The sequence below is a fragment of the Xenia sp. Carnegie-2017 genome, unplaced genomic scaffold (genome assembly GCF_021976095.1).
Source record: "Xenia sp. Carnegie-2017 unplaced genomic scaffold, XeniaSp_v1 HiC_scaffold_19, whole genome shotgun sequence".
Taxonomy (NCBI): Eukaryota; Metazoa; Cnidaria; class Anthozoa; order Malacalcyonacea; family Xeniidae; genus Xenia; species Xenia sp. Carnegie-2017.
In genome coordinates this window covers 7,582,953-7,604,979 of record NW_025813481.1, presented here as the reverse complement: position 1 = coordinate 7,604,979, position 22,027 = coordinate 7,582,953, and the positions used below count along the sequence as shown (strand labels likewise).

Sequence of the window (22,027 nt, the reverse complement as noted above, 5' to 3'; positions counted from 1 at the left end):
GAATATAACGCGTTGAAAAGTTGGTATGATTCGGCTCTTTCCAGGCCTTTTCTTTGAACAGTCATTTATCTATGGGCATACGCAAAAGCCTACCAACCCGGATTACAACAACTCGGTGGCTTAGCCTGCAAGCAAGTTTGGACCTGTTATATAAAATTAAGCTCGTTATGATTTTTCGCTACTTCAGAAATCTATAGTTTTTACAGTGAGTGAACTGAAGACGAAATGTTTACAGAGCAAACTTGCTGGTTGGCTACGCCACTTTTCAGAAATTTGTACCACAAAAATAGGAGCGATGAACGATTATTCGCTGAAAACATTTACTCTGAGAATATATCTAAATTTAATTAATTTCAAATTGATCGCAGACTGCTGTATTTTGTTGAAGCCAAAGTGGAATGGCATATGATGTTTGGAAAATGGAAGAATTTCTTTCTCAAGTCTGTTTTGATTGGGAAAAAACATCAAATATACATTAACTCTTTTCCACGAATCGAATATTGCATCAAGAGATGCTGACTTGAAGCTTTCCCAAAAATGGAACGAAATTAATTCAACCAAACTTCCGTAAATATAGATTCCGACTTCCATGAAACTCTTAGACGCGTAATTGAGTTGCTATTTGCATCAACGATTTAATTCCTGGCATGAAAGAGCTTATCTCTGAAAAGCTTCCACTCGAGATAAGGCTCGTGTATGCCTGATAACCACTGGCGTAGTCCGCCGCTTGGCATGCTGAAATTTGAGGAACATACGAAAAAAAGTTATCAAAAAGTCAAAATACAGAAGAAAACATTTAGACTCGGGCGATTGGAAGATGGCGAAACAGTGTTCTTCACTGACAGAGTAACGACTTCGATTTAATTATCATCAAGCAGGTAGTTACTGTATTTGACTCTTCCAGAAGTGCATCAACATGTTGTTATAAAGGAACACACGTAACATCTTCCTACGCAATCCTAACCATACTTAGTCATACGTAAGACACCTTAACCATACTTAGCTATACTTAGACCAAGTAGGAAGGTATTACGTGTGTTTCTTCTTTATAACAACATATTGATACACTTCAGGAAGGGTCGGATAAAGTAACTACCATCAGGCAAGTTCACCACTGACACACATGCACCGACTGACTCAGGTAATTTTCATTAATGGGCGAACAGCATACCTTGAGCTATGTTGTGCAAACCCGTCAAAATAGAAGGCGACAGCTGCAAATAAATGGATCATGTAGTTAGTAAAATATTCATACCATAAACAACATACATATTGCCTTCTGCATCTCATTTTTGATGGTGTATTTTTATTTTATGCCCTATTATAGAATTTGTTTGTGTTTAAAGACCGTGGCACAGTATACAACATACAGTAGTCTCACTCCATTGTGCGACTTGGTGCTGTATATTTAATTAGATTACTGGCTGCGGCTAGCCATCTTTGCCCTCCTATTGGCCAAAAAAAGCAATTGACCGGCTGCCATTATGCTCATCACATGCGTAATAAGATATGCGCTACACAAATAATTCAATAAAGTGGGACTACTGTTTGTTTCTATACTGTGACCGAGGTCAAAACCCTACAATCATGTCAACAACGACATACTTGCGCACAAGACTATCTCCATAATGTATGTAAGAATAAAGTTCGGATTAAAGCTGACTTAGCAGCTTCACACCAGTGGGTTAAGTGGCTATTTAATTTTAAAAAACACAAAGGTGCTAATCTCCTAGGACGAAAAAACACTTGCATTTTGAAGTTGTATTTTGGGATTGCCAAACCTTTTGTTCTCGTAGTTTATCATAAAGAGCACCAAGTTTCTTTGTCACGTCATCCAGTTTCCTTTTCGTTTGCTATAAAAAACAAGTCAGAGATAATTAATTTCACAACGTTCTTTATAGCAGTAAAAATGGTGCAACCAAGATGGTTCTATCAAAATGATGCAACCATGATGGTTCAATCAAAATGGTGCAGCCAAGATGGTTCAATCAAAATGATGCAACCAAGATGGTTCAATCAAAATGGTGCAACCATGATGGTTCAATCAAAATGATGCAACCAAGATGGTTCAATCAAAATGGTGCAACCATGATGGTTCAATCAAAATGGTGCAGCCATGATGGTTCAATCAAAATGGTGCAACCAAGATGGTTCAATCAAAATGGTGCAACCAAGATGGTTCAATCAAAATGGTGCCACCATGATGGTTCAATCAAAATGATGCAACCAAGATGGTTCAATCAAGATGGAAAGGTTAACAACAATTGCAATATACAAAACAACTGCCACATCATTTCAACGGAAGTGCGGGAAATATAATCTGATGATGAATTCGTAACAAATTCGAAATATTACTTTTCGGGTTTGTAAATTCGAAATATTACCTTTCAGTAAAAAGAATATATGGAAAGAAATTTTATAGTATAGATTTTCCCAGAATAAAGCTTTCAGCAAAAAAGAATATGTGGAAGAGCGAGATACATCGTGAAATCAATGTTTACCTGGTTCATGGCTGTACCCCGGCACTTGGCAACAAGACCATCAAAGGATTCCTGAAGTGGAATATGTTCAGCGGGTATCGGTCCTTTTGGAACTTCTCGCGACATTTCAGGCTGAAATCAGCGGCAAAACATTAATGCAAAACAAAAAGCCACGGTACGGTACGATACGGTACGATTCGGGTACACACATGCAATGTAAAATAACGACACTTGGCATAAAAATGTGGGTGGAAATTTCAAACAGAAACAGACCAATAAATTTAAAGTACTTAACAAACTCCTCAAGGCGTATGAAATACTAAACTGAGTAACATAGTAACTACAGGTCAATTTGTTGGGCTCATGCTCACATAATAACTACACCAAGTCAAGGACAGTGAGAGTAGGGAATAGAGCAAATGGTTTGGTATGATAGTATGTTATAGTTCACAACACGCCTTGTAAAGTTTTCTACTCTACATTTATTGAGTTAATGGAGCAGCGTGTACAATGTAATCCTAGAAACAGAGAAATATCAAGCTTAAACAAGCCGCTTTCTATTAAGGAAATTATAATGGGTACCGCAGTCAACAGCGACAAAGAAAGCATAATGTGTAACAGAAAACTTCTTCACACAAACACAAAACTAAATCTCTCGTTAATCATAAACGATTTCTAACCGATATTACTAGTACTGGCATCACAACGTCAAATTATACACGTGAACGGTGAAAAACATTGTTGTTAGGAGAGAGTATTGGTAGTGTGATTAATGCTATACCTTGCTATCAACAGGTGGTGGTTGAACAGGACCTTGAGGAGCACCGGGAGGTACCCCACCACCAGGGACGACAGATGGCAACGACGAGTTACCTAAAAAAAGGATACACGAAAATGTAGCATTTGGTATAAGTGAACAGACTAATAAAAGCGATTACGTCATTCACCTGTTTGTGCGGGCTTTTGTTCTCCGGGAGCGTTAAATATTGGCATTGTTATAGGCGCAGGCGGTGTGAAGTTGGCGGGCTAAATGAGCAAGTATTTGTAAATGGTTCATTCGCAAGAAGGACAATAAAGAATAAGATGGAATTTTATGGGATTAAAATCATACACAGCAGGTCATACAGTGAAGGAATCATCCATAAATAGTTCGCATTCATTACATAATCGTAATGCCCCATTTTCTGAAACTGCCTTTTTGTGCAGTGTCTCTGTCTTAACATTAAAGGCCAACGCATGTCTCTCGCCATACTAGATCTAGATGGAAATTGAACCACCCACCAACTAAACCAAAGCCAACGCATATCTCTCGCCATACCAGACCTACATGGAGATTGAACCACCCACCAACTAAACAAAAGTCAACGCATATCTCTCGCCATAGTAGATCTACATGGAGGTTGAACCACCCACCAACTAAACAAAGTCAACGCATATCTCTCGCCATACTAGACCTACATGGAGATTGAACCACCCACCAACTAAACAAAAGTCAACGCATATCTCTCGCCATACTAGATCTACATGGAGGTTGAACCACCCACCAACTAACCAAAAGTCAACGCATATCTCTCGCCATACTAGATCTACATGGAGGTTGAACCACCCACCAACTAAACAAAAGTCAACGCATATCTCTCGCCATACTAGACCTACATGGAGATTGAAACGCCCACCAACTAAACAAAAGTCAACGCATATCTCTCGCCATAGTAGATCTACATGGAAGTTGAACCACCCACCAACTAAACAAAAGTCAACGCATATCTCTCGCCATACCAGACCTACATGGAGATTGAAACACCCACCAACTAAACAAAAGTCAACGCATATCTCTCGCCATACTAGATCTACATGGAGGTTGAACCACCCACCAACTAAACAAAAGTCAACGCATATCTCGCCATACCAGACCTACATGGAGGTTGAACCACCCACCAACTAAACAAAAGTCAACGCATATCTCTCGCCATACCAGACCTACATGGAGATTGAACCACCCACCAACTAAACAAAAGTCAACGCATATCTCTCGCCATACTAGATCTACATGGAGGTTGAACCACCCACCAACTAAACAAAAGTCAACGCATATCTCTCGCCATACTAGATCTACATGGAGGTTGAACCACCCACCAACTAAACAAAAGTCAACGCATATCTCTCGCCATACCAGACCTACATGGAGAATGAACCACCCACCAACTAAACAAAGTCAACGCATATCTCTCGCCATACTAGATCTACATGGAGGTTGAACCACCCACCAACTAAACAAAAGTCAACGCATATCTCTCGCCATACCAGATCTACATGGAGATTGAACCACCCACCAACTAAACAAAGTCAACGCATATCTCTCGCCATACCAGACCTACATGGAGGTTGAACCACCCACCAACTAACCAAAAGTCAACGCATATCTCTCGCCATACCAGATCTACATGGAGATTGAACCACCCACCAACTAACCAAAAGTCAACGCATATCTCTCGCCATACCAGATCTACATGGAGGTTGAACCACCCACCAACTAAACAAAGTCAACGCATATCTCTCGCCATACTAGATCTAGATGGAAATTGAACCACCCACCAACTAAACCAAAGCCAACGCATATCTCTCGCCATACCAGATCTAAATGGAGATTGAACCACCCACCAACTAAACAAAAGTCAACGCATATCTCTCGCCATATCAGATCTACATAAAGATTGAACCACCCACCAACTAAACCTAACTCAAAACGCCAGCCTATTTTCAATTCCACTTGCACACATCGCATTCCCTGACTCAAATAGGCTGCAAACCACTTCTGAATGGTTATGAACTGCCATCAACACTTGGCCAGGCAATAAATTATACTAACGTAACTACGCAAAGCGCATGCGCTTTTACCGTCATATTTTTATCTAAGCCGTGCAAATGATGAATCATATTACAAAGTTCAAGTGAAACAAAATTTTCATTAACAACATGACCAATGAACCGCACCTGATGCCTCTTTGCCATGACATGACTGCCATCCGCTGACCAAGATGACGTCAGTGGTGGAGGCTCTATAAAGCGGAAGAGAAAGACTCGCAATGAAAAATACTTCATGTCAAAGTACAAACACTTAATCACTTTGATGGCATATCCAACCTGAATGCATCTGACTAGGTGCACCTGTAGGAGGTGGGGGCCCTTGGTATGATGGGAATGATTGTTGAGGATTGAATTGAGAAGATGGAGGTTGATTAACCATAGAACGTGGTGGTTGATTCACCATTGAAGGTGGAGGTTGATTCACCATAGAAGGTGGAGGCTGATTCACCATTGTTGGTGGAGGTTGATTAACCATTGTTGGTGGAGGTTGATTAACCATTGAACGTGGAGGTTGATTAACCATTGTTGGTGGAGGTTGATTAACCATCGTTGGTGGAGGTTGATTAACCATTGAAGGTGAAGAAAAATTACCTTCAACGAAAAACAGTAAAATGATAATGAAATAACACCGCTATATAAACACAATGCAAGCACGATTCACAAACGATAACTACCCCGTACCTGAAATGTTAAAAAAGTGGTATAGCAAAATACAGATTCGAAATCATGAATAATATAGCAATTTGAATTTCGCTCATATTTGTAAAACGCATGAAGCAGCGATATCCTTGTCGAAAAAGTTGGCGACTGTTTTGGGGGCATATTATGACCAGTCATTTGCACAAAACTTCGCAAGCTAACATTTTTCTCTTTTCCACTACTTAGCAACATAAATCACATTAAACAAATAAAAACAACATGCAAAATTGCATCGATATAAAAATGCCTTCTCCAATTACAAATACCACAAGGCAACGATCTATAATCTCAGAAGCGATACCTCCATAGTTCCCTTGAGCCTGATATCCTACGGATGGAAGCGAATGTGGCTGATTACCGGAATAATACGACGAGGTTGGTGTTGGCGCGTGCGATAGAGGAGCCTGGAACGGCGTATGTGAGCCGGGGTTAAAAACATTTGAAGTTTGCGAATGTTGTTGCATACCAATCTAAAACAATAACACGAGTTTCTTACGAGTTTTAGTCGAACAAAAAGTGAATGTGCCATTTGAAAAATTAAATTAAAATGATCAACTGAGTTCTGTGATGACAAATCATCATATATCAATTACACATAAAAATGAAAACTAGAGATTCAAGGATAGTGCAAACTTTAAGGAAAAAACACTGCCTTCTGACTAAATTATGATGATTCGTACGTATAATTCATTTCTCTATGAACTCCTTTTTCATTTTGATTCATGCATGGTGAATGGTGAGTTGAACATCCATTTGATTTCATGGCAAATAATAAGATTTTTTAATAAAACCTATCAAAAGGTATGGTCTAAACATTGAACTAAAATACATGGAACGCCATCTGAAGCAAATAAATGAAGCCAATTCTTACATCCAGACACGAGAGATTACACCCAGACACGCGAGATTACACCCAGACACGCGTGTTTAGTGTTTCGAGATTCTCTCGCGGAGTGAAAATTGATTAAACTACACAAACGTGTCTGGATGTAATCTCGCGTGTCTGGGTGCAAAATTTTGCTTCAAAAAATTACTAGGCTTTTCTATTACAGGTAGCATTCCAGATGTATTTTAGTTCAATGGTCTAAATAACCACTTGTTGTCTTGCAGTCAGCGGTTCGAATGCAAACAATTTCTTTTTGTGACTGCAAAGTTTCAAACAACTTCGGACTTTTTCACATATAATTTAAGTCAACCTTAAACATTGCAACGTTTGAAACACTCAGATATAAATGACATCAAATAAAACGCCACTCAACTTACATTTGACTTCATTTGCGAGGTAATATCCTGCTGAGCATGCGTGGATTAGCTGTAAATAAAAGATCAAATCAATATTCGAAAAACCAAAAACACTCCCCTCCAGCCCACAGTCAGAGATGAGTACCTGGGGCTGAACTTCCGGTGCAGCTTTGACGTCGACTCTAGTAAAGGGAAATGATGGAGGAGCAATGGAGGACGTCACTTGACTAGGGAACTGAGCATGGTACAATCTATCTCGAAGCACAGCCACATCTTCCTAGAGTAACAAATGATATGATGATGATGAATATGAGAATGAAGACTGACATTGTATCGTGACCTGTCCACAAGAAATAAAAAATTTTCTCAATACCTGATCGTTAGCCGACAACAAATAATCCATTGCGATTTCAACGCTTCCTTGGGAGGCAAGCAAACCAGCGTATTTGCTGCATGAAAACAAAAAACGTCAAATTGAGTATCATCGATCAAATTGAATGTTTGTTTCGTTGAAACACTTTACCAAAGAGCAAAAACTCTGGTTTAAAATGCAGAGACTTAGAAAACACATGCACAGTTTCATACCACAGCATGTCTGAAACACGCGAGAGTTGGCAAAAACTCTTGTTTAAAATGCAGAGACTTAGAAAACACATGCACAGTTTCATACCACAGCATGTCTGAAACACGCGAGAGTTGGCAAAAACTCTTGTTTAAAATGCAGAGACTTAGAAAACACATGCACAGTTTCATACCACAGCATGTCTGAAACACGCGAGTTGTTCGCATTCGTGACTTGATGACGATCTTTCTCGACAGCCTTCTTCAAAATCATAACTTTCTCGATCAAATTCTGATGGTAGAAAGAAAGTTGGGACAGATCTCGACGATAATTCATAATTCAGGAATGGGATTGTTTTCACAATACTTTATTTCAGAACAACATGTAAATACATAATTATTTAGAAAAAGGAAACCCAGAGGTTAGCCCTATATCAAGGGTCTCCTATTATATCAAGGGTCTCCTATTATATCAAGGGTCTCCTATTATATCAAGGGTCTCCTATTATATCAAGGGTCTCCTATTATATCAAGGGTCTCCTATTGTATCAAGGGTCTCCTATTATATCAAGGGTCTCCTATTGTATCAAGGGTGTCCTATGGGTCTCCTGTTTGGGATTGTCATTGCACAAACTTGAAAAAAACTGCAGTAAAATTTTTCTACTTTGTATGTTCGATTGAACATTATGTAGAATGACGGCAGGGTTCACGCGGCACTCAAATAAAAAATAAGAAGACTAAGGATTTTTTAAGAATATCAATGAAAATATCAAGGAAGATTCACAACTTTAAATTTACTGTGCTGTGGTCTGTCAAAATATCATTAAGCTGTGATCTGTCAAAAAATTTTTTAGTCGCATTTAGGGATAGTTGCTGCGTTTAGATATATCTAGACAACCTTGCTGCTTCTGCTTGTGTTTGAATTGACGTTTCGACTGTCCTTACAATTGATTTTTCAATTTGAGAAGTTTTCATGAGCTTTTAACACTAGCACGAACCCTGGGCGAGTCTCTAACATGCTTCACCAAATCATGGTATGGACAAAAGACACAATGAATTGGCAAATTCCGTGAGAGCATACCTGAAGTTCCAGTGGAGACGGTTCAGATGGCATCGTCTTGGACCTAGTGTTAGAATGAAACATTAAAAACGATCGTGTATCCGTCTTTCTTTGAAGAAATACTTTGAAGTATAAAGCATATCCAAAAAAAACAACAAAAATGGCAAGCCCGCAAGCAGCAGCATTTCTGCTCCAAGCTCATGAAATGAAAAATTACAGGAAAAGTAGACTACAACGAAAAACCCAACGTGGTTTATCACAAAACACTCCTCAATCCCTACAACCGCAATGCTAAATCTAGACTTTCATCTAGACTTGTTTTCAAGACTTAAATTTACAAACACACCAAGCGTTATCATTTTCGAATTCTCGCGTAAGAATCACACATGAAAATCTCTTACCAACACGAAACAAACTTCTCTACATTTCCAGCACAAATGTAGCACACCATTGCATTTGCGTAGCTCTCGCCTTGTTGCGCCTCCAACCTCTGACCAAGTAGATCGCAGAGAGGTGCAAACTCCTCGGGTTTGGCATACGTCACTAAGATGGCGAGCGCCTCGCGCCAGTTCTCCAATTCGCAACTTTTCACCACATCTGACCAATCGCGATTCACAACGACGGACATCAGCTGGAAGTGAGTGATGACAAAATTTTGGAAACTTTTCAAAAGCTCTCTTTTTAACACGTTTGTGAGTAGGTCTGATCGAAATGTTACCCGTTTAAGGTTGCTCTGCTTCTTCTTGAAGTACATCATTTGAGTTTTGGCGAAAGATCTTTACCTCCGGCAATCGCCAACAAAATGCGTCAGCCTAAAAATATAGACCAATAAACTGAAATAGCAATGAAAGCTGGCTTGCCGAAGATAGATATCTCATTGACACCATACAATTTCATAATGTAATCAGGGGGGGAGAGGATACAAGTCTCGTCAGCATTGACTTACCATCCTGTCACCATGGAAACACACGTCAACAGCCGCCTCGAAATTTCCAGTCAACAGAGCCTGACTTATCAAGCCGTCGCTTTCTATGGGAAGCAAAGAGGAACAATTAATAAGCGTCAAAATAGACGGCAGAGAAGCAACTTAAATACACTATAACTGGCAATTAAAGCATAGTTGCTAGTCATGTTGAAAGCACACATGGCTTTGTTGTTTCATTTGTTTGCAGGATTGTTTAGGGTAAGTGGCTTTGTTGTTTCATTTGTTTGCAGGATTGTTTAGGGTGAGTGGCTTTGTTGTTTCATTTGTTTGCAGGATTGTTTAGGGTAAGTGGCTTTGTTGTTTCATTTGTTTGCAGGATTGTTTAGGGTGAGTGGATTTGTTGTTTCATTTGTTTGCAGGATTGTTTAGGGTAAGTGGCTTTGTTGTTTCATTTATTTGCAGGATTGTTTAGGGTAAGCCATTGTTGATAGCTTTCGTAACTCTTTCACGGCATTTTTATCGTTTAAACAAAACCAATTCCTCACGCTTCATTCTGCCTCGAGGGCAACACCAAATTGATAATCGAGGGCAACACCAAATTAATAATCTTTTCATAGATCGATTTCTTGCAGATATCATTAAAACAAAGGCACAATATTCTTCAACTTACCGTTATCAGTAGGAATGACAAATGGCTTCGTAATTTGCATTTCGCCGTCGCCTTAACGAGGACATGAACAAAATAAAAGCAACCATCGCCCATTACAAAATAAACACAATGAAACGCATGCGCTGATTTGTCTAGAGCTGTGTTTGCATTAGCATGTGCAAAACACATCTGAGCTCAACCAAATAAATCAACTAAAACAATCAAATCGATCATGAATACATTTTAGAGGAAAAATTGAAATGTTTTTTCTTTTTCGCATTATTGTAATTTTATAAAAGAAATAAAAGATGTTTTTCGTATTTGCACTGGCCTATGCCAGCCTTGGAGACGTTTGTGAGCTCTCGAGCATGTGCAACCCTCAAACTTCGGTCTAGGGATTGCACTGATCTGCTCTCGAGTTCTCCCAAAGGTCTCCTCGGTTTGCATAAGCCTGTGGAAACACAGTAAACATCTTTTATTTCTAATTATAGGATAACACGACACAATGTGATAAAACGTTATCTCACCAGATATATCCAATGTCCCAGTGGAGATAGCATCAAAAACAAGACTCGGATCTATGCCCTCGGAGTTCGCAGTCTAAATCACGGCAATGGTAAATCAAACGATCATTGAGTACGTGGAGAGTAAGATGCTCAGCCAAAATGCAATGATCTATTTACCTTTCCAGAATCCTCGGGTACGGGGGGTGTGTTTGCCCCACCGGAGAATATATCATCTCCTTCAACAACCCCATTGCCCTGACGTTAAAATAAAGCATATACGTGAACAAAATGCGGAAAAACATTATCCTATTTATTGTTCGGTGACAAATCTAAATAATTTACCATGGTGAATAACAACTATGGCCTAGGCATTTCTGCCAAAAACTGTGTGCTCAACCAACACTCCATGAGCTACGTGTAGAAGTATAAACAAGTTATTCACCAAGGCAAAAACGCTTTTCAAGAAAACGCCCCATGAATAGAAGTATAAACAAGTTATTCACCGAGGCAAAAACGCTTTTCAAGAAAACGCCCATGAATAGAAGTATAAACAAGTTATTCACCAAGGCAAAAACGCTTTTCAAGAAAACGCCCCATGAATAGAAGTATAAACAAGTTATTTATCAAGGCAAAAACGCTTTTCAAGAAAACGCCCCATGAATAGAAGTATAAACAAGTTATTCACCAAGGCAAAACGCTTTTCAAGAAAATGCCCCATGAATAGAAGTATAAACAAGTTATTCACCAAGGCAAAAACGCTTTTCAAGAAAACGCCCATGAATAGAAGTATAAACAAGTTATTCACCAAGGCAAAACGCTTTTCAAGAAAATGCCCCATGAATAGAAGTATAAACAAGTTTTTTATCAAAGCAAAAACGCTTTTCAAGAAAACGCCCCATGAATAGAAGTATAAACAAGTTATTCACAAGGCAAAACGCCTTTCAAGAAAACGCCCCATGAATAGAAGTATAAACAAGTTATTCACCAAGGCAAAACGCTTTCAAGAAAACGCCCCATGAATAGAAGTATAAACAAGTTATTCACCAAGGCAAAACGCTTTCAAGAACATGCCCCATGAATAGAAGTATAAACAAGTTATTCACCAAGGCAAAACGCTTTCAAGAAAACGCCCATGAATAGAAGTATAACAAGTTTTTATCAAGGCAAAAACGCTTTTCAAGAAAACGCCCCATGAATAGAAGTATAAACAAGTTATTCACCAAGGCAAAACGCTTTCAAGAAAACGCCCCATGAATAGAAGTATAAACAAGTTATTCACCAAAGGCAAAACGCTTTCAAGAAAACTATGAATAGAAGTATAAACAAGTTATTCTCCAAGGCAAAACGCTTTTCAAGAAAACGCCCATGAATAGAAGTATAAACAAGTTATTCACCAAGGCAAAACGCTTTCAAGAAAACGCCCCATGAATAGAAGTATAAACAAGTTATTCACCAAAGGCAAAAACGCTTTTCAAGAAAACGCCCATGAATAGAAGTATAAACAAGTTATTCAAAGGCAAAAACGCTTTCAAGAAAACGCCCCATGAATAGAAGTATAAACAAGTTATTCACCAAGGCAAAACGCTTTTCAAGAAAACGCATGAATAGAAGTATAAACAAGTTATTCACCGAGGCAAAACGCGCAAGAAAACGCCCCATGAATAGAAGTATAAACAAGTTATTCACCAAGGCAAAACGCTTTCAAGAAAACGCCCCATGAATAGAAGTATAAACAAGTTATTTATCAAGGCAAAACGCTTTTCAAGAAAACGCCCATGAATAGAAGTATAAACAAGTTATTCACCAAGGCAAAACGCTTTCAAGAAAATGCCCCATGAATAGAAGTATAAACAAGTTATTCACCAAGGCAAAACGCTTTCAAGAAAACGCCCCATGAATAGAAGTATAAACAAGTTATTCACTTAAGGCAAAACGCTTTCAAGAAAACGCCCCATGAATAGAAGTATAAACAAGTTATTCACCAAGGCAAAAACGCTTTTCAAGAAAACGCCCCATGAATAGAAGTATAAACAAGTTATTCTCCAAGGCAAAACGCTTAAGAAAATGCCCCATGAATAGAAGTATAAACAAGTTATTCTCCAAGGCAAAACGCTTTCAAGAAAACGCCCCATGAATAGAAGTATAAACAAGTTATTCTCCAAGGCAAAAACGCTTTTCAAGAAAATGCCCCATGAATAGAAGTATAAACAAGTTATTCTCCAAGGCAAATACGCTTTTCAAGAAAATGCCCCATGAATAGAAGTATAAACAAGTTATTCACCAAGGCAAAAACGCTTTCCAAGAACATGCCCCATGAATAGAAGTATAAACAAGTTATTCATAAGGCAAAAAAAACGCTTTTCAAGAAAACGCCCCATGAATAGAAGTATAAACAAGTTATTTATCAAGGCAAAAACGCTTTTCAAAAATGCCCCATGAATAGAAGTATAAACAAGTTATTCACCAAGGCAAAAACGCTTTCCAAGAACATGCCCCATGAATAGAAGTATAAACAAGTTATTCACCAAGGCAAAACGCTTTTCAAGAAAACGCCCCATGAATAGAAGTATAAACAAGTTATTCACCAAGGCAAAACGCTTTCCAAGAACATGCCCCATGAATAGAAGTATAAACAAGTTATTCACCAAGGCAAATACGCTTTTCAAGAACATGCCCCATGAATAGAAGTATAAACAAGTTATTCACCAAGGCAAATACGCTTTTCAAGAAAATGCCCCATGAACTGCATACCGTTAAAGTTAAATCCTCGATTTTTTCAGCAAGTTCAGCGGAATTAACACCAAGACTCGATGGCGGCTTTTCTCCAATCTTTGAGGCAATCTGTATTGAACGAAAAAATTGTATACATCACAGTCAACGTTGTATTGTAGTACAATTCACGACGAAATCTCGTACTTTTTTCGCCAGTTTACTCGGATCATAACCCAGTAAAGTCAAAAACTGTTTTCTCGGTTCCTCTTCAAAGTTGACCTGCAGCAAAGACCAAAATATGCGCCGGGTTAGTTTCCATAGAAACACAGAGTTGATCCGTTGCAACCATAGCAACGAACCTTGAGGAAGCTCCATAACGTCGAATCCAGTGTATCATCAACATTATCGGTCTTCGCGCGACAGAATTCAGCAAAGCTTCCGGATTTGAGGGCACCTTCGAGAAGCCCCGACCTGTTCACGAGATCCTCCTCGGTCACGACTTGACTGATGTTTATCTATTAACAAAAAATTGTCGATAGATGTCAGAACTTCAGCACAGAAAGTGTTAATGAAGAGGACTCCTGTTACCTTTGATATCGGGACTTCGGGTGTTCTTCCAAAAGAGATCAACTTTCCACCAAACTGCAAAAATGCATACTTGTAATTTCGTATTTCACTGTTAAACGAAAACAGCGACATGCATAAATAAAGAATAGTAAGGGAGGGAGCCTCTCGCCACATTTCAAAAATATGTCAGATGCCTGAAGACCGATTAATTTTGACAAAACTGGACTTCAATCCGAGCAGACATCGCTTGACATGACACGGCTTGTTCATAAAATGATCAAGTACAAATGAAAGACTTCTTCAAAGAAATGCTAAAATATTGACACACCGAGCGAACAAACTTAGTATGAAAGAAAATATATGGACATAAAGAAAATACAATCACTTTGCATCGAGTTCATTCACGCGCATTAATTAACTTCTAATACTGGCCAATCAGTGTTCTGATGCATGGAGTAGCGCGGAAAGTTATTACTTATTAACAAGAAAACTGTTTTCACAAGGCAAATAAACATGATTATTCGCACTTGTTGACTGCAAGGGAACATGATCATTTCCTGTAGTTCTTCTTCAAACCTTTATCCATACAAGCATCGCGATCATTAAAGCATCCTTACTCACCCCAAAAGTAGCCCCACAAGGACGTCGAAGCCATTTCGGTGGTTTCTTTAGCGTGGCAGCCACGGGTGTATGAGCAGGAGTTTGATGTTGAACCGTAGTCGCGAATGGATCGTTGATATTGAATGCATCATTTACCATCTAAAAATAACATTTAACAATGTACCATGTTATCAAACACCATGTACCCTGCTATCAAACACCATGTCCAATGTTATCAAACACTATCTCCCACGCAATCAAAGATTATTGGTATCATCACAAAAAAAGTTGGGATTCATTTTCAGAGATGGTAATGCACGCGAATATTGCACTCATATGAAGCCTGGTATTCCGTGCATTGAAATGAAATAAGTCAGCATAATAGAAGATGAAGAAAGCCACTAGAATAAATCAATACTTCACGCATCAGTCAAGAACATTAGCTGAAAAAAGCAGTACCTCTCGTTCTTTTGTGATTGCAAACACCATATCGTAAGGGGTTTGACAATTAAACCACCGTGATCACCTCCCATTAAAAAGTAAACACAGACGTTACCTTATGTTCGACCCCACCGTGATCAGCTACCCCACCTCCCATTAAAGAGTAAACACAGACGTTACCTTCTGTTCGACCCCACCGTGATCAGCGACCCCACCTCCCATTAAAGAGTAAACACAGACGTTACCTTCTGTTCGACCCCACCGTGATCAGCTACCCCACCTCCATTAAGAGTAAACACAGACGTTACCTTCTGATCGACCACTGTGATCAGCTACCCCTCCCATTAAAGAGTAAACACAGACGTTACCTTCTGTTCACCCCGTGATCAGCGACCCACCTCCCATTAAAGAGTAAACACAGACGTTACCTTCTGTTCGAACCCACCGTGATCAGTGACCCCTCCCATTAAAAGTAAACACAGGGCCTTCTGATCGACCCACTGTGATCAGCTACCCCACCTCCCATTAAAGCACAGACGTTACCTTCTGTTCGACCCCACCGTGATCACCTCCCATTAAAAAGTAAACACAGACGTTACCTTCTGTTCGACCCCACCGTGATCAGCTACCCCACCTCCCATTAAGAGTAAACACAGACGTTACCTTCTGATCGACCCCACTGTGATCAGCTACCCCACCTCCCATTAAAGAGTAAACACAGACGTTACCTTCTGTTCGACCCCACCGTGATCAGCGACCCCACCTCCCATTAAAGAGTAAACACAGACGTTACCTTCTGTTCGAACCCACCGTGATCAGTGACCCCACCTCCCATTAAAGAGTAAACACAGACGTTACCTTCTGTTCGACCCCACCGTGATCAGCGACCCCACCTCCCATTAAGAGTAAACACAGACGTTACCTTCTGTTCGACCCCACCGTAGCGACCCCACCTCCCATTAAAGCACAGACGTTACCTTCTGTTCGACCCCATCAGCTACCCTCCCCATTAAAGTGACGTTACCTTCTGTTCGACCCACTGTGATCAGCGCCCCACCTCCCATTAAAGAGTAAACAACCTTCTGTTCGACCCCACCGTGATCAGCGACCCCTCCCATTAAAAGTAAACACAGACGTTCCTTCTGTTCGACCACCGTGATCAGCGACCCCACCTCCCATTAAAGAGTAAACACAGACGTTACCTTCTGTTCGACCCCACCGTGATCAATACCCCACCTCCCATTGAGTAACACAGACGTTACCTTCTGTTCGACCCCACCGTGATCAGCGACCCCACCTCCCATGAAACACAGACGTTACCTTCTGTTCGACCCCACCGTGATCAGCGACCCCACCTCCCATTAAAGAGTAAACACAGACGTTATCTTCTGTTCGACCCCACCGTGATCAGCGACCCCACCTCCCATTAAAGAGGCACAGACGTTACCTTATGTTCGACCCCACTGTGATCAGCGACCCCACCTCCCATTAAGAGTAAACACAGACGTTACCTTCTGTTCGACCCCACCGTGATCAGCTACCCCACCTCCCATTAAAAAGTAAACACAGACGTTACCTTCTGTTCGACCCCACTGTGATCAGCTACCCCACCTCCCATTAAAGAGTAAACACAGACGTTACCTTCTGATCGACCCCACAGTGATCAGCGACCTCACCTCCCATTACAAAGTAAACACTGACGTTACCTTCTGTCGACCCACCGTGATCAGCTACCCCTCCCATTAAAAATGCCACAGCGTTACCTTTTGATCAACCTTACCGTGATCAGCGACCCCACCTCCCATTAAAAAGTAAACACTGAAGTTACCTTCTGATCGACCCCACTGTGATCAGCGACCCCACCTCCCATTAAAAGTAAACACAGACGTTACCTTCTGATCAACCCCACCGTGATCAGCGACCCCACCTCCCATGAGAGAGTATACACTGACGTGACCATCAAAGGATGGTGTACAGATCATGTTTGGGTTACGAGGACACCATTTTACGTCAAAACTCCACTGCGCAGGACACGGTAGCTCATAGACTACCTACAATAAAGAAAGAAACCTTTAAGTCTGTTACCGGAATCTACGGTAAATGCCGCGTGTTTCTTGCTAAATTCTACTTCAAAGCACCTTCTATTATTTCTCTCAATCACAGTCCATTCTTACTTCGGTTTTTTTTCACAATTCATAGAAACTCTCTTAATCACAGTCCATTTTCACTTTGATTTTTTTTCAAAATTCATAGAAATTCTCACAATCACAGTCCATTCTCACTTTGATTTTTCTTTCAAAATTCATAGAAAACAATCCCTAGCCTTTTACTAACAGAGTTTGCGGTAAATAAAGTTTTCCTTTTTATGAAAATCTTCTTTCTAACAAACAGATTTCTCTAAAAACTTCGTTATTTCTTACAAACACAATCTGCCCCATATTTCTCTTTCTTCGCCTTACAAACTCAGTCATTTCAATATAGCGAAGTGCCTAAAGCTCAGTCCATCGTTAACGTTCATGATATTCTACTTGAGAAAACTATCTGCTGCTCTTCGTAATAAAATTTGTACATACCTCTCCCCTAGGATCATTGCTGCTTGGATTCCAGCAAAGTACTCTGCTATCCTAAAAGAAATGTGAAAATGACAATGCATACGTATATAGTAAATCAGTGCACAGGTTGGGAATCTTCACAAGAGTCCTTTGTAAGATCTATTAAAATCCAATAAGATCTTGCCTCGCTCAGCCTAGGCAAGAACTTGTTTTGGGAAAGGTCTTTATAGGATCTCTTTGAAAGATCATGGTTAAGATCTTGGTGATTAAAGTAAATGGTTTGAACCCGGGAGTATCGTTACATATTTGTAAATGAAGATCATCCAGGTTGGTATAGTCCTGAGAAGGACTTTTTTTGTTGTTGTTGACTGACGTTTCGACAACCTTAGCGGTAGTCATCTTCAGAGTCAAAGACGTTACATTTGATTCTGAAGATGACTAAAGGTTGTCGAAACGTCAGTCAAAACAACAAAAACAGTCCTTCTCAGGACTATACCAACCTGGACGATCTACATTTACAAACATGTAATCTTGGTGATTCATGATCTTACTGAGATGTTGAACCAGGGTGGTGTCACCGCCATACCTTTCCACAGCTCATGAGCAATTCAGGATCCTGTGGACACCAGGCAATAGCTAGAACACCTCTATACAAGAAATTGCAACATCAAGATCAGAAGATAATTCAAAGCATCAAAACCCAGAAAAAAAACTAAAGCCAAGATGGTCTTCAATTGAGGACATATAAGAAATAGGCAGTGACATAACGAACCTTTGATGTTTCTCGAGAACTTTCATTGGTGACGTGGCATATCGCAGATCCCACATCTAAAAAAGGAAAGTCACAATAGGGGAATCCCATAACCGATTATCAATGCAACAAAGACAATATATTTCGATAGGGCAATACGTTTTTTGCATCATGAGATCACTTTTGCTGGAAACATTTGAGTTATGCTTCAATGTTTGCAATTTTTAAAGTGCTTTTCGCAAATTGGTGGACTACAACTTATTGAGATCAATTTCAATTTATGGATAAGAAATGTGGTAAAATATGATGGTACCTGAATTACAGGACATCTGTCATCTTCCGATGCAAGAACCATCTGTGTTGCCACCTCGGGATGCCATTCAATCGCCTTGCAACGAGCCTGAAATAACAATAAAATTATGGTTTCTATAATAAAAATACCGTGCTACCATTGAAAAAATGCATAGGGATTTCATCAACATCCAAAACTGTCTTATCTTTGCTGGAAGAAGGATTCATTTTAACGTCTAAAAATTACATTAAAGGCTTACAAAACATTACCATTGATCCTTGATCACTGACTTTTATGATTGGTTCGTTCTTTCTTAAGTCCCATACAACACAACGACCACAGGGCGATGTAGATGCAAGTATGTGTTGCACCTGCCTGTTCCATCCCAAGCAGCTGATATTATCAGGGGGGAGTGATTTAGCACCGGGAGTGAGAGGATTGTCCGGACTATTTAGATCCCACACATAAATTTCAGAGTCAGAAGCACCGGAGGCCAAAAGATTTGACTGAAATGGATTTAAATCCAATGCTTGTACTGGTCCTGTTAAATAAAATTGACGTTTGATGAATCCAGCATAAAATCATTCAAAAATAATGTGGACAGACAAAATAGAGGTTGATCGCATTAATGAAACAAACCAGTATGTTTTTTATTCTCAACAAGAACTGCATCATCAGTTTCTCCATTTATTATTTTTAATGGATTCCACAACACAACACTGCCGCTATCTGTTCCACCGACAAGAATTCCCAATGGAGTTTCTTTCTTATCCATACCAAATGACCCCCAAACAACTTTATTGAATCTGTCGAAACAGGAGACTTATTACAACAAATTTGCTAGCATGGCATCATCTCGACAAAAGAGTACACACAAGAAATAATTTCCAACATTCAATAATTACAATGGAAAAAACAGGCTATAGAACTTTAACATTTCGTCAAAGTCATTGCAAACAACAGAACCAAATACATAACTGGAAGGCTACCTTTAGATAAACTAGCCTGTACTTGAATAAAGCCAAATTTCACTCCCAGACATGCATGTCTGGAAGTACAGTCAGTTTAAGTCACACATTTTAGCTTATTGCCGTCAATGAACTTTCTTCTGGCCATGTGTGGAAAGATAACACAGGACAAGTTAAATTATTGGCTTCAAATTTTGGCAAAAATTGCCTTTTATTTATATTGAGTTGAGTGGTGCAAAGTGGCGGAATTTAAAGATGAATGAAGCATTGACATCATTCACGAGAATTTTCATTCATTAATATGGAAAAAGTTCCAAGTAAAAACATTTTAAAACTTATATCTTTTTCCTCTCTTCTTTTTAGATCACACTAACTAAAGCTGCAAAAAAGAAATGTTTACCTGTGTTCCGACTCAATTTTCCCTCTCAAAGGCATTTTTTGTCACTGCTTGTCAGATCAACAGCAAATATTTCCAGGGCAGCATTAGTGCTAGGATGAATGAAAACTAGTCAGAGAGGAGTAAGACAACTGTGACTGAATTAAGAAATAAAAGATGTTTACTGTGTTTGCACAGGATTATGCAAACTGAGGAGACCTTTGTAAGAACTTGAGAGCAGATCAGTGCAAGCCGAGACCGAAGATCAAGAGTTACACATGCTTGAGATATAACAATAATGCAAAACAGACAAATTTAAAGTAAACGTTTTAATTTTTCCTCCAAAATGTATTCTTCATCGATTTGCAAATTCTCTTTGACTGATTGATTGTTATGATTGATTTGATTGGTTGAGCTCAGATGTGTTTTGCACAGGCTAATGCAAACACGGCTCTAGATCAATCAGCGCACATGTTTCATTGTGTTTATTTTTATAATTGCTAATATTTGCACATACAACAAAAGTCGCACTAATCAAGCAACTCACCTAAACGTTGCATCAAGTTGTTGTGCTGCAGTTCCCGCAGCCATATAAATTGGATGAAGTGAAGCAGGACTCCAAGAGATGTTAGCTGTTCTTGTGATTTCTTTAACCTTCATTGCGTCTTGATAAATGTGATAAAATGTTCAATAAAGAAACAAAAGTCGCTGAACTATCATATCATAAAGTCATAGCTATGGCAATATAAATCTTAATAATCGAATCAGTCAATGGGGAATCCAGCGAAATAATTTAGTCCTGCTTTGTATATTTTTATGTGTTCACTCACCGGAAAAACAACTGACTTCTAAAGAAATGCATAATGATGATGATCTGAAATTACATAGCAGGACTAACACTTGCTGGAATCAATATGACCATGCATGCAATTTGTTATTGTTATTGGTCTAATGAAATTATAGACTCCACTCGCATAGATGAAATTTCAGAACAGGGAGGAGTGTTTAACATCATCTGACTGTATCAGGTAAAAAAATTTGTACATATGGTCACACTGCATTGAACACTAATATCCAAATCTTGTTAAGGTAAAAATATGTAAAAAGTCATGGAATTATCCAGACAAAATTCTATCTAAAATGAAAGGGGGGGGGCTAACAGAACAAGATTCCCTGAATGGGCTGAAGTAGGGATGAGGGATTATGACCACCAATCCTGTAAAGGATAAGGTGTAGTCAAAGAAGATGATTTAAATTCAACATTACATAGCAATAAAAACACATAGCTACAAATACATAGGTATAAGAAACAAGTAAATACACGGACCGCTAAACCATAACAAATCCAATCGTATCAAATACAGGAAAACGATACAATTATATATTCATATACATATTCATTATAAGGTTTTATGAGCATGAAACTTTACATACAACACACTAACGAAAGGCAAACAAGGAAAAGCATGAAGGAAAGAGTGAAATTTTTTTCTCACCTATAATTTCCAAAGCTAATTGAAATGTTTTGGTCACAGAAGAAAAAATAAATATATCCAATTCGAGGAACGCTACTTTCAATCCTTCCAATAATCTTATTCATAAATAGACTACAAAGTCAGTAACAAAGAGGAAATTAGAGAGGAGGAATGGGCACAACAAACGTGGCAAAAGTCAGAGCACGCATGTTTTATTTGTCGCAACCACTGACAATATGCTGGCACACGTTGGTGAACGCACAGATAAAAGTAAAAAATATTGTTTTTTAATTTATATTCATT

The 22,027-nt window shown here is 39.2% G+C and overlaps 2 protein-coding genes across 2 annotated transcripts in view; both read right to left on the bottom strand.

The window, feature by feature from the left end:
• LOC124438597 (F-actin-monooxygenase MICAL2-like) overlaps positions 1 to 15,079 on the bottom strand; it is a 39,792-nt gene extending 24,713 nt beyond the window's left edge. The window contains exon 1 of the mRNA XM_046988769.1: positions 15,069 to 15,079. The gene's annotated coding sequence lies outside the window, so the exon portion shown is untranslated. The remainder of the gene's footprint in view (positions 1 to 15,068) is intronic.
• LOC124438607 (protein transport protein Sec31A-like) lies at positions 304 to 21,862 on the bottom strand. The gene is given in 37 exon segments (XM_046988786.1): positions 304 to 735; positions 1,172 to 1,214; positions 1,782 to 1,853; positions 2,502 to 2,612; positions 3,262 to 3,353; positions 3,428 to 3,506; positions 5,475 to 5,539; positions 5,625 to 5,939; positions 6,349 to 6,517; positions 7,311 to 7,357; positions 7,431 to 7,566; positions 7,663 to 7,738; positions 8,045 to 8,142; positions 8,932 to 8,974; positions 9,312 to 9,541; positions 9,629 to 9,681; positions 9,684 to 9,722; positions 9,853 to 9,939; positions 10,506 to 10,556; positions 11,012 to 11,084; positions 11,168 to 11,245; positions 13,742 to 13,831; positions 13,907 to 13,981; positions 14,062 to 14,217; positions 14,291 to 14,344; positions 14,891 to 15,028; positions 17,203 to 17,361; positions 17,884 to 17,934; positions 18,449 to 18,509; positions 18,635 to 18,690; positions 18,927 to 19,013; positions 19,175 to 19,446; positions 19,545 to 19,711; positions 20,274 to 20,316; positions 20,319 to 20,362; positions 20,797 to 20,914; positions 21,746 to 21,862. Coding segments are annotated over 36 exon segments (3,660 nt in total). The 5' UTR covers positions 20,910 to 20,914; positions 21,746 to 21,862; the 3' UTR covers positions 304 to 598.
• Positions 21,863 to 22,027: the final 165 nt, after the last annotated feature.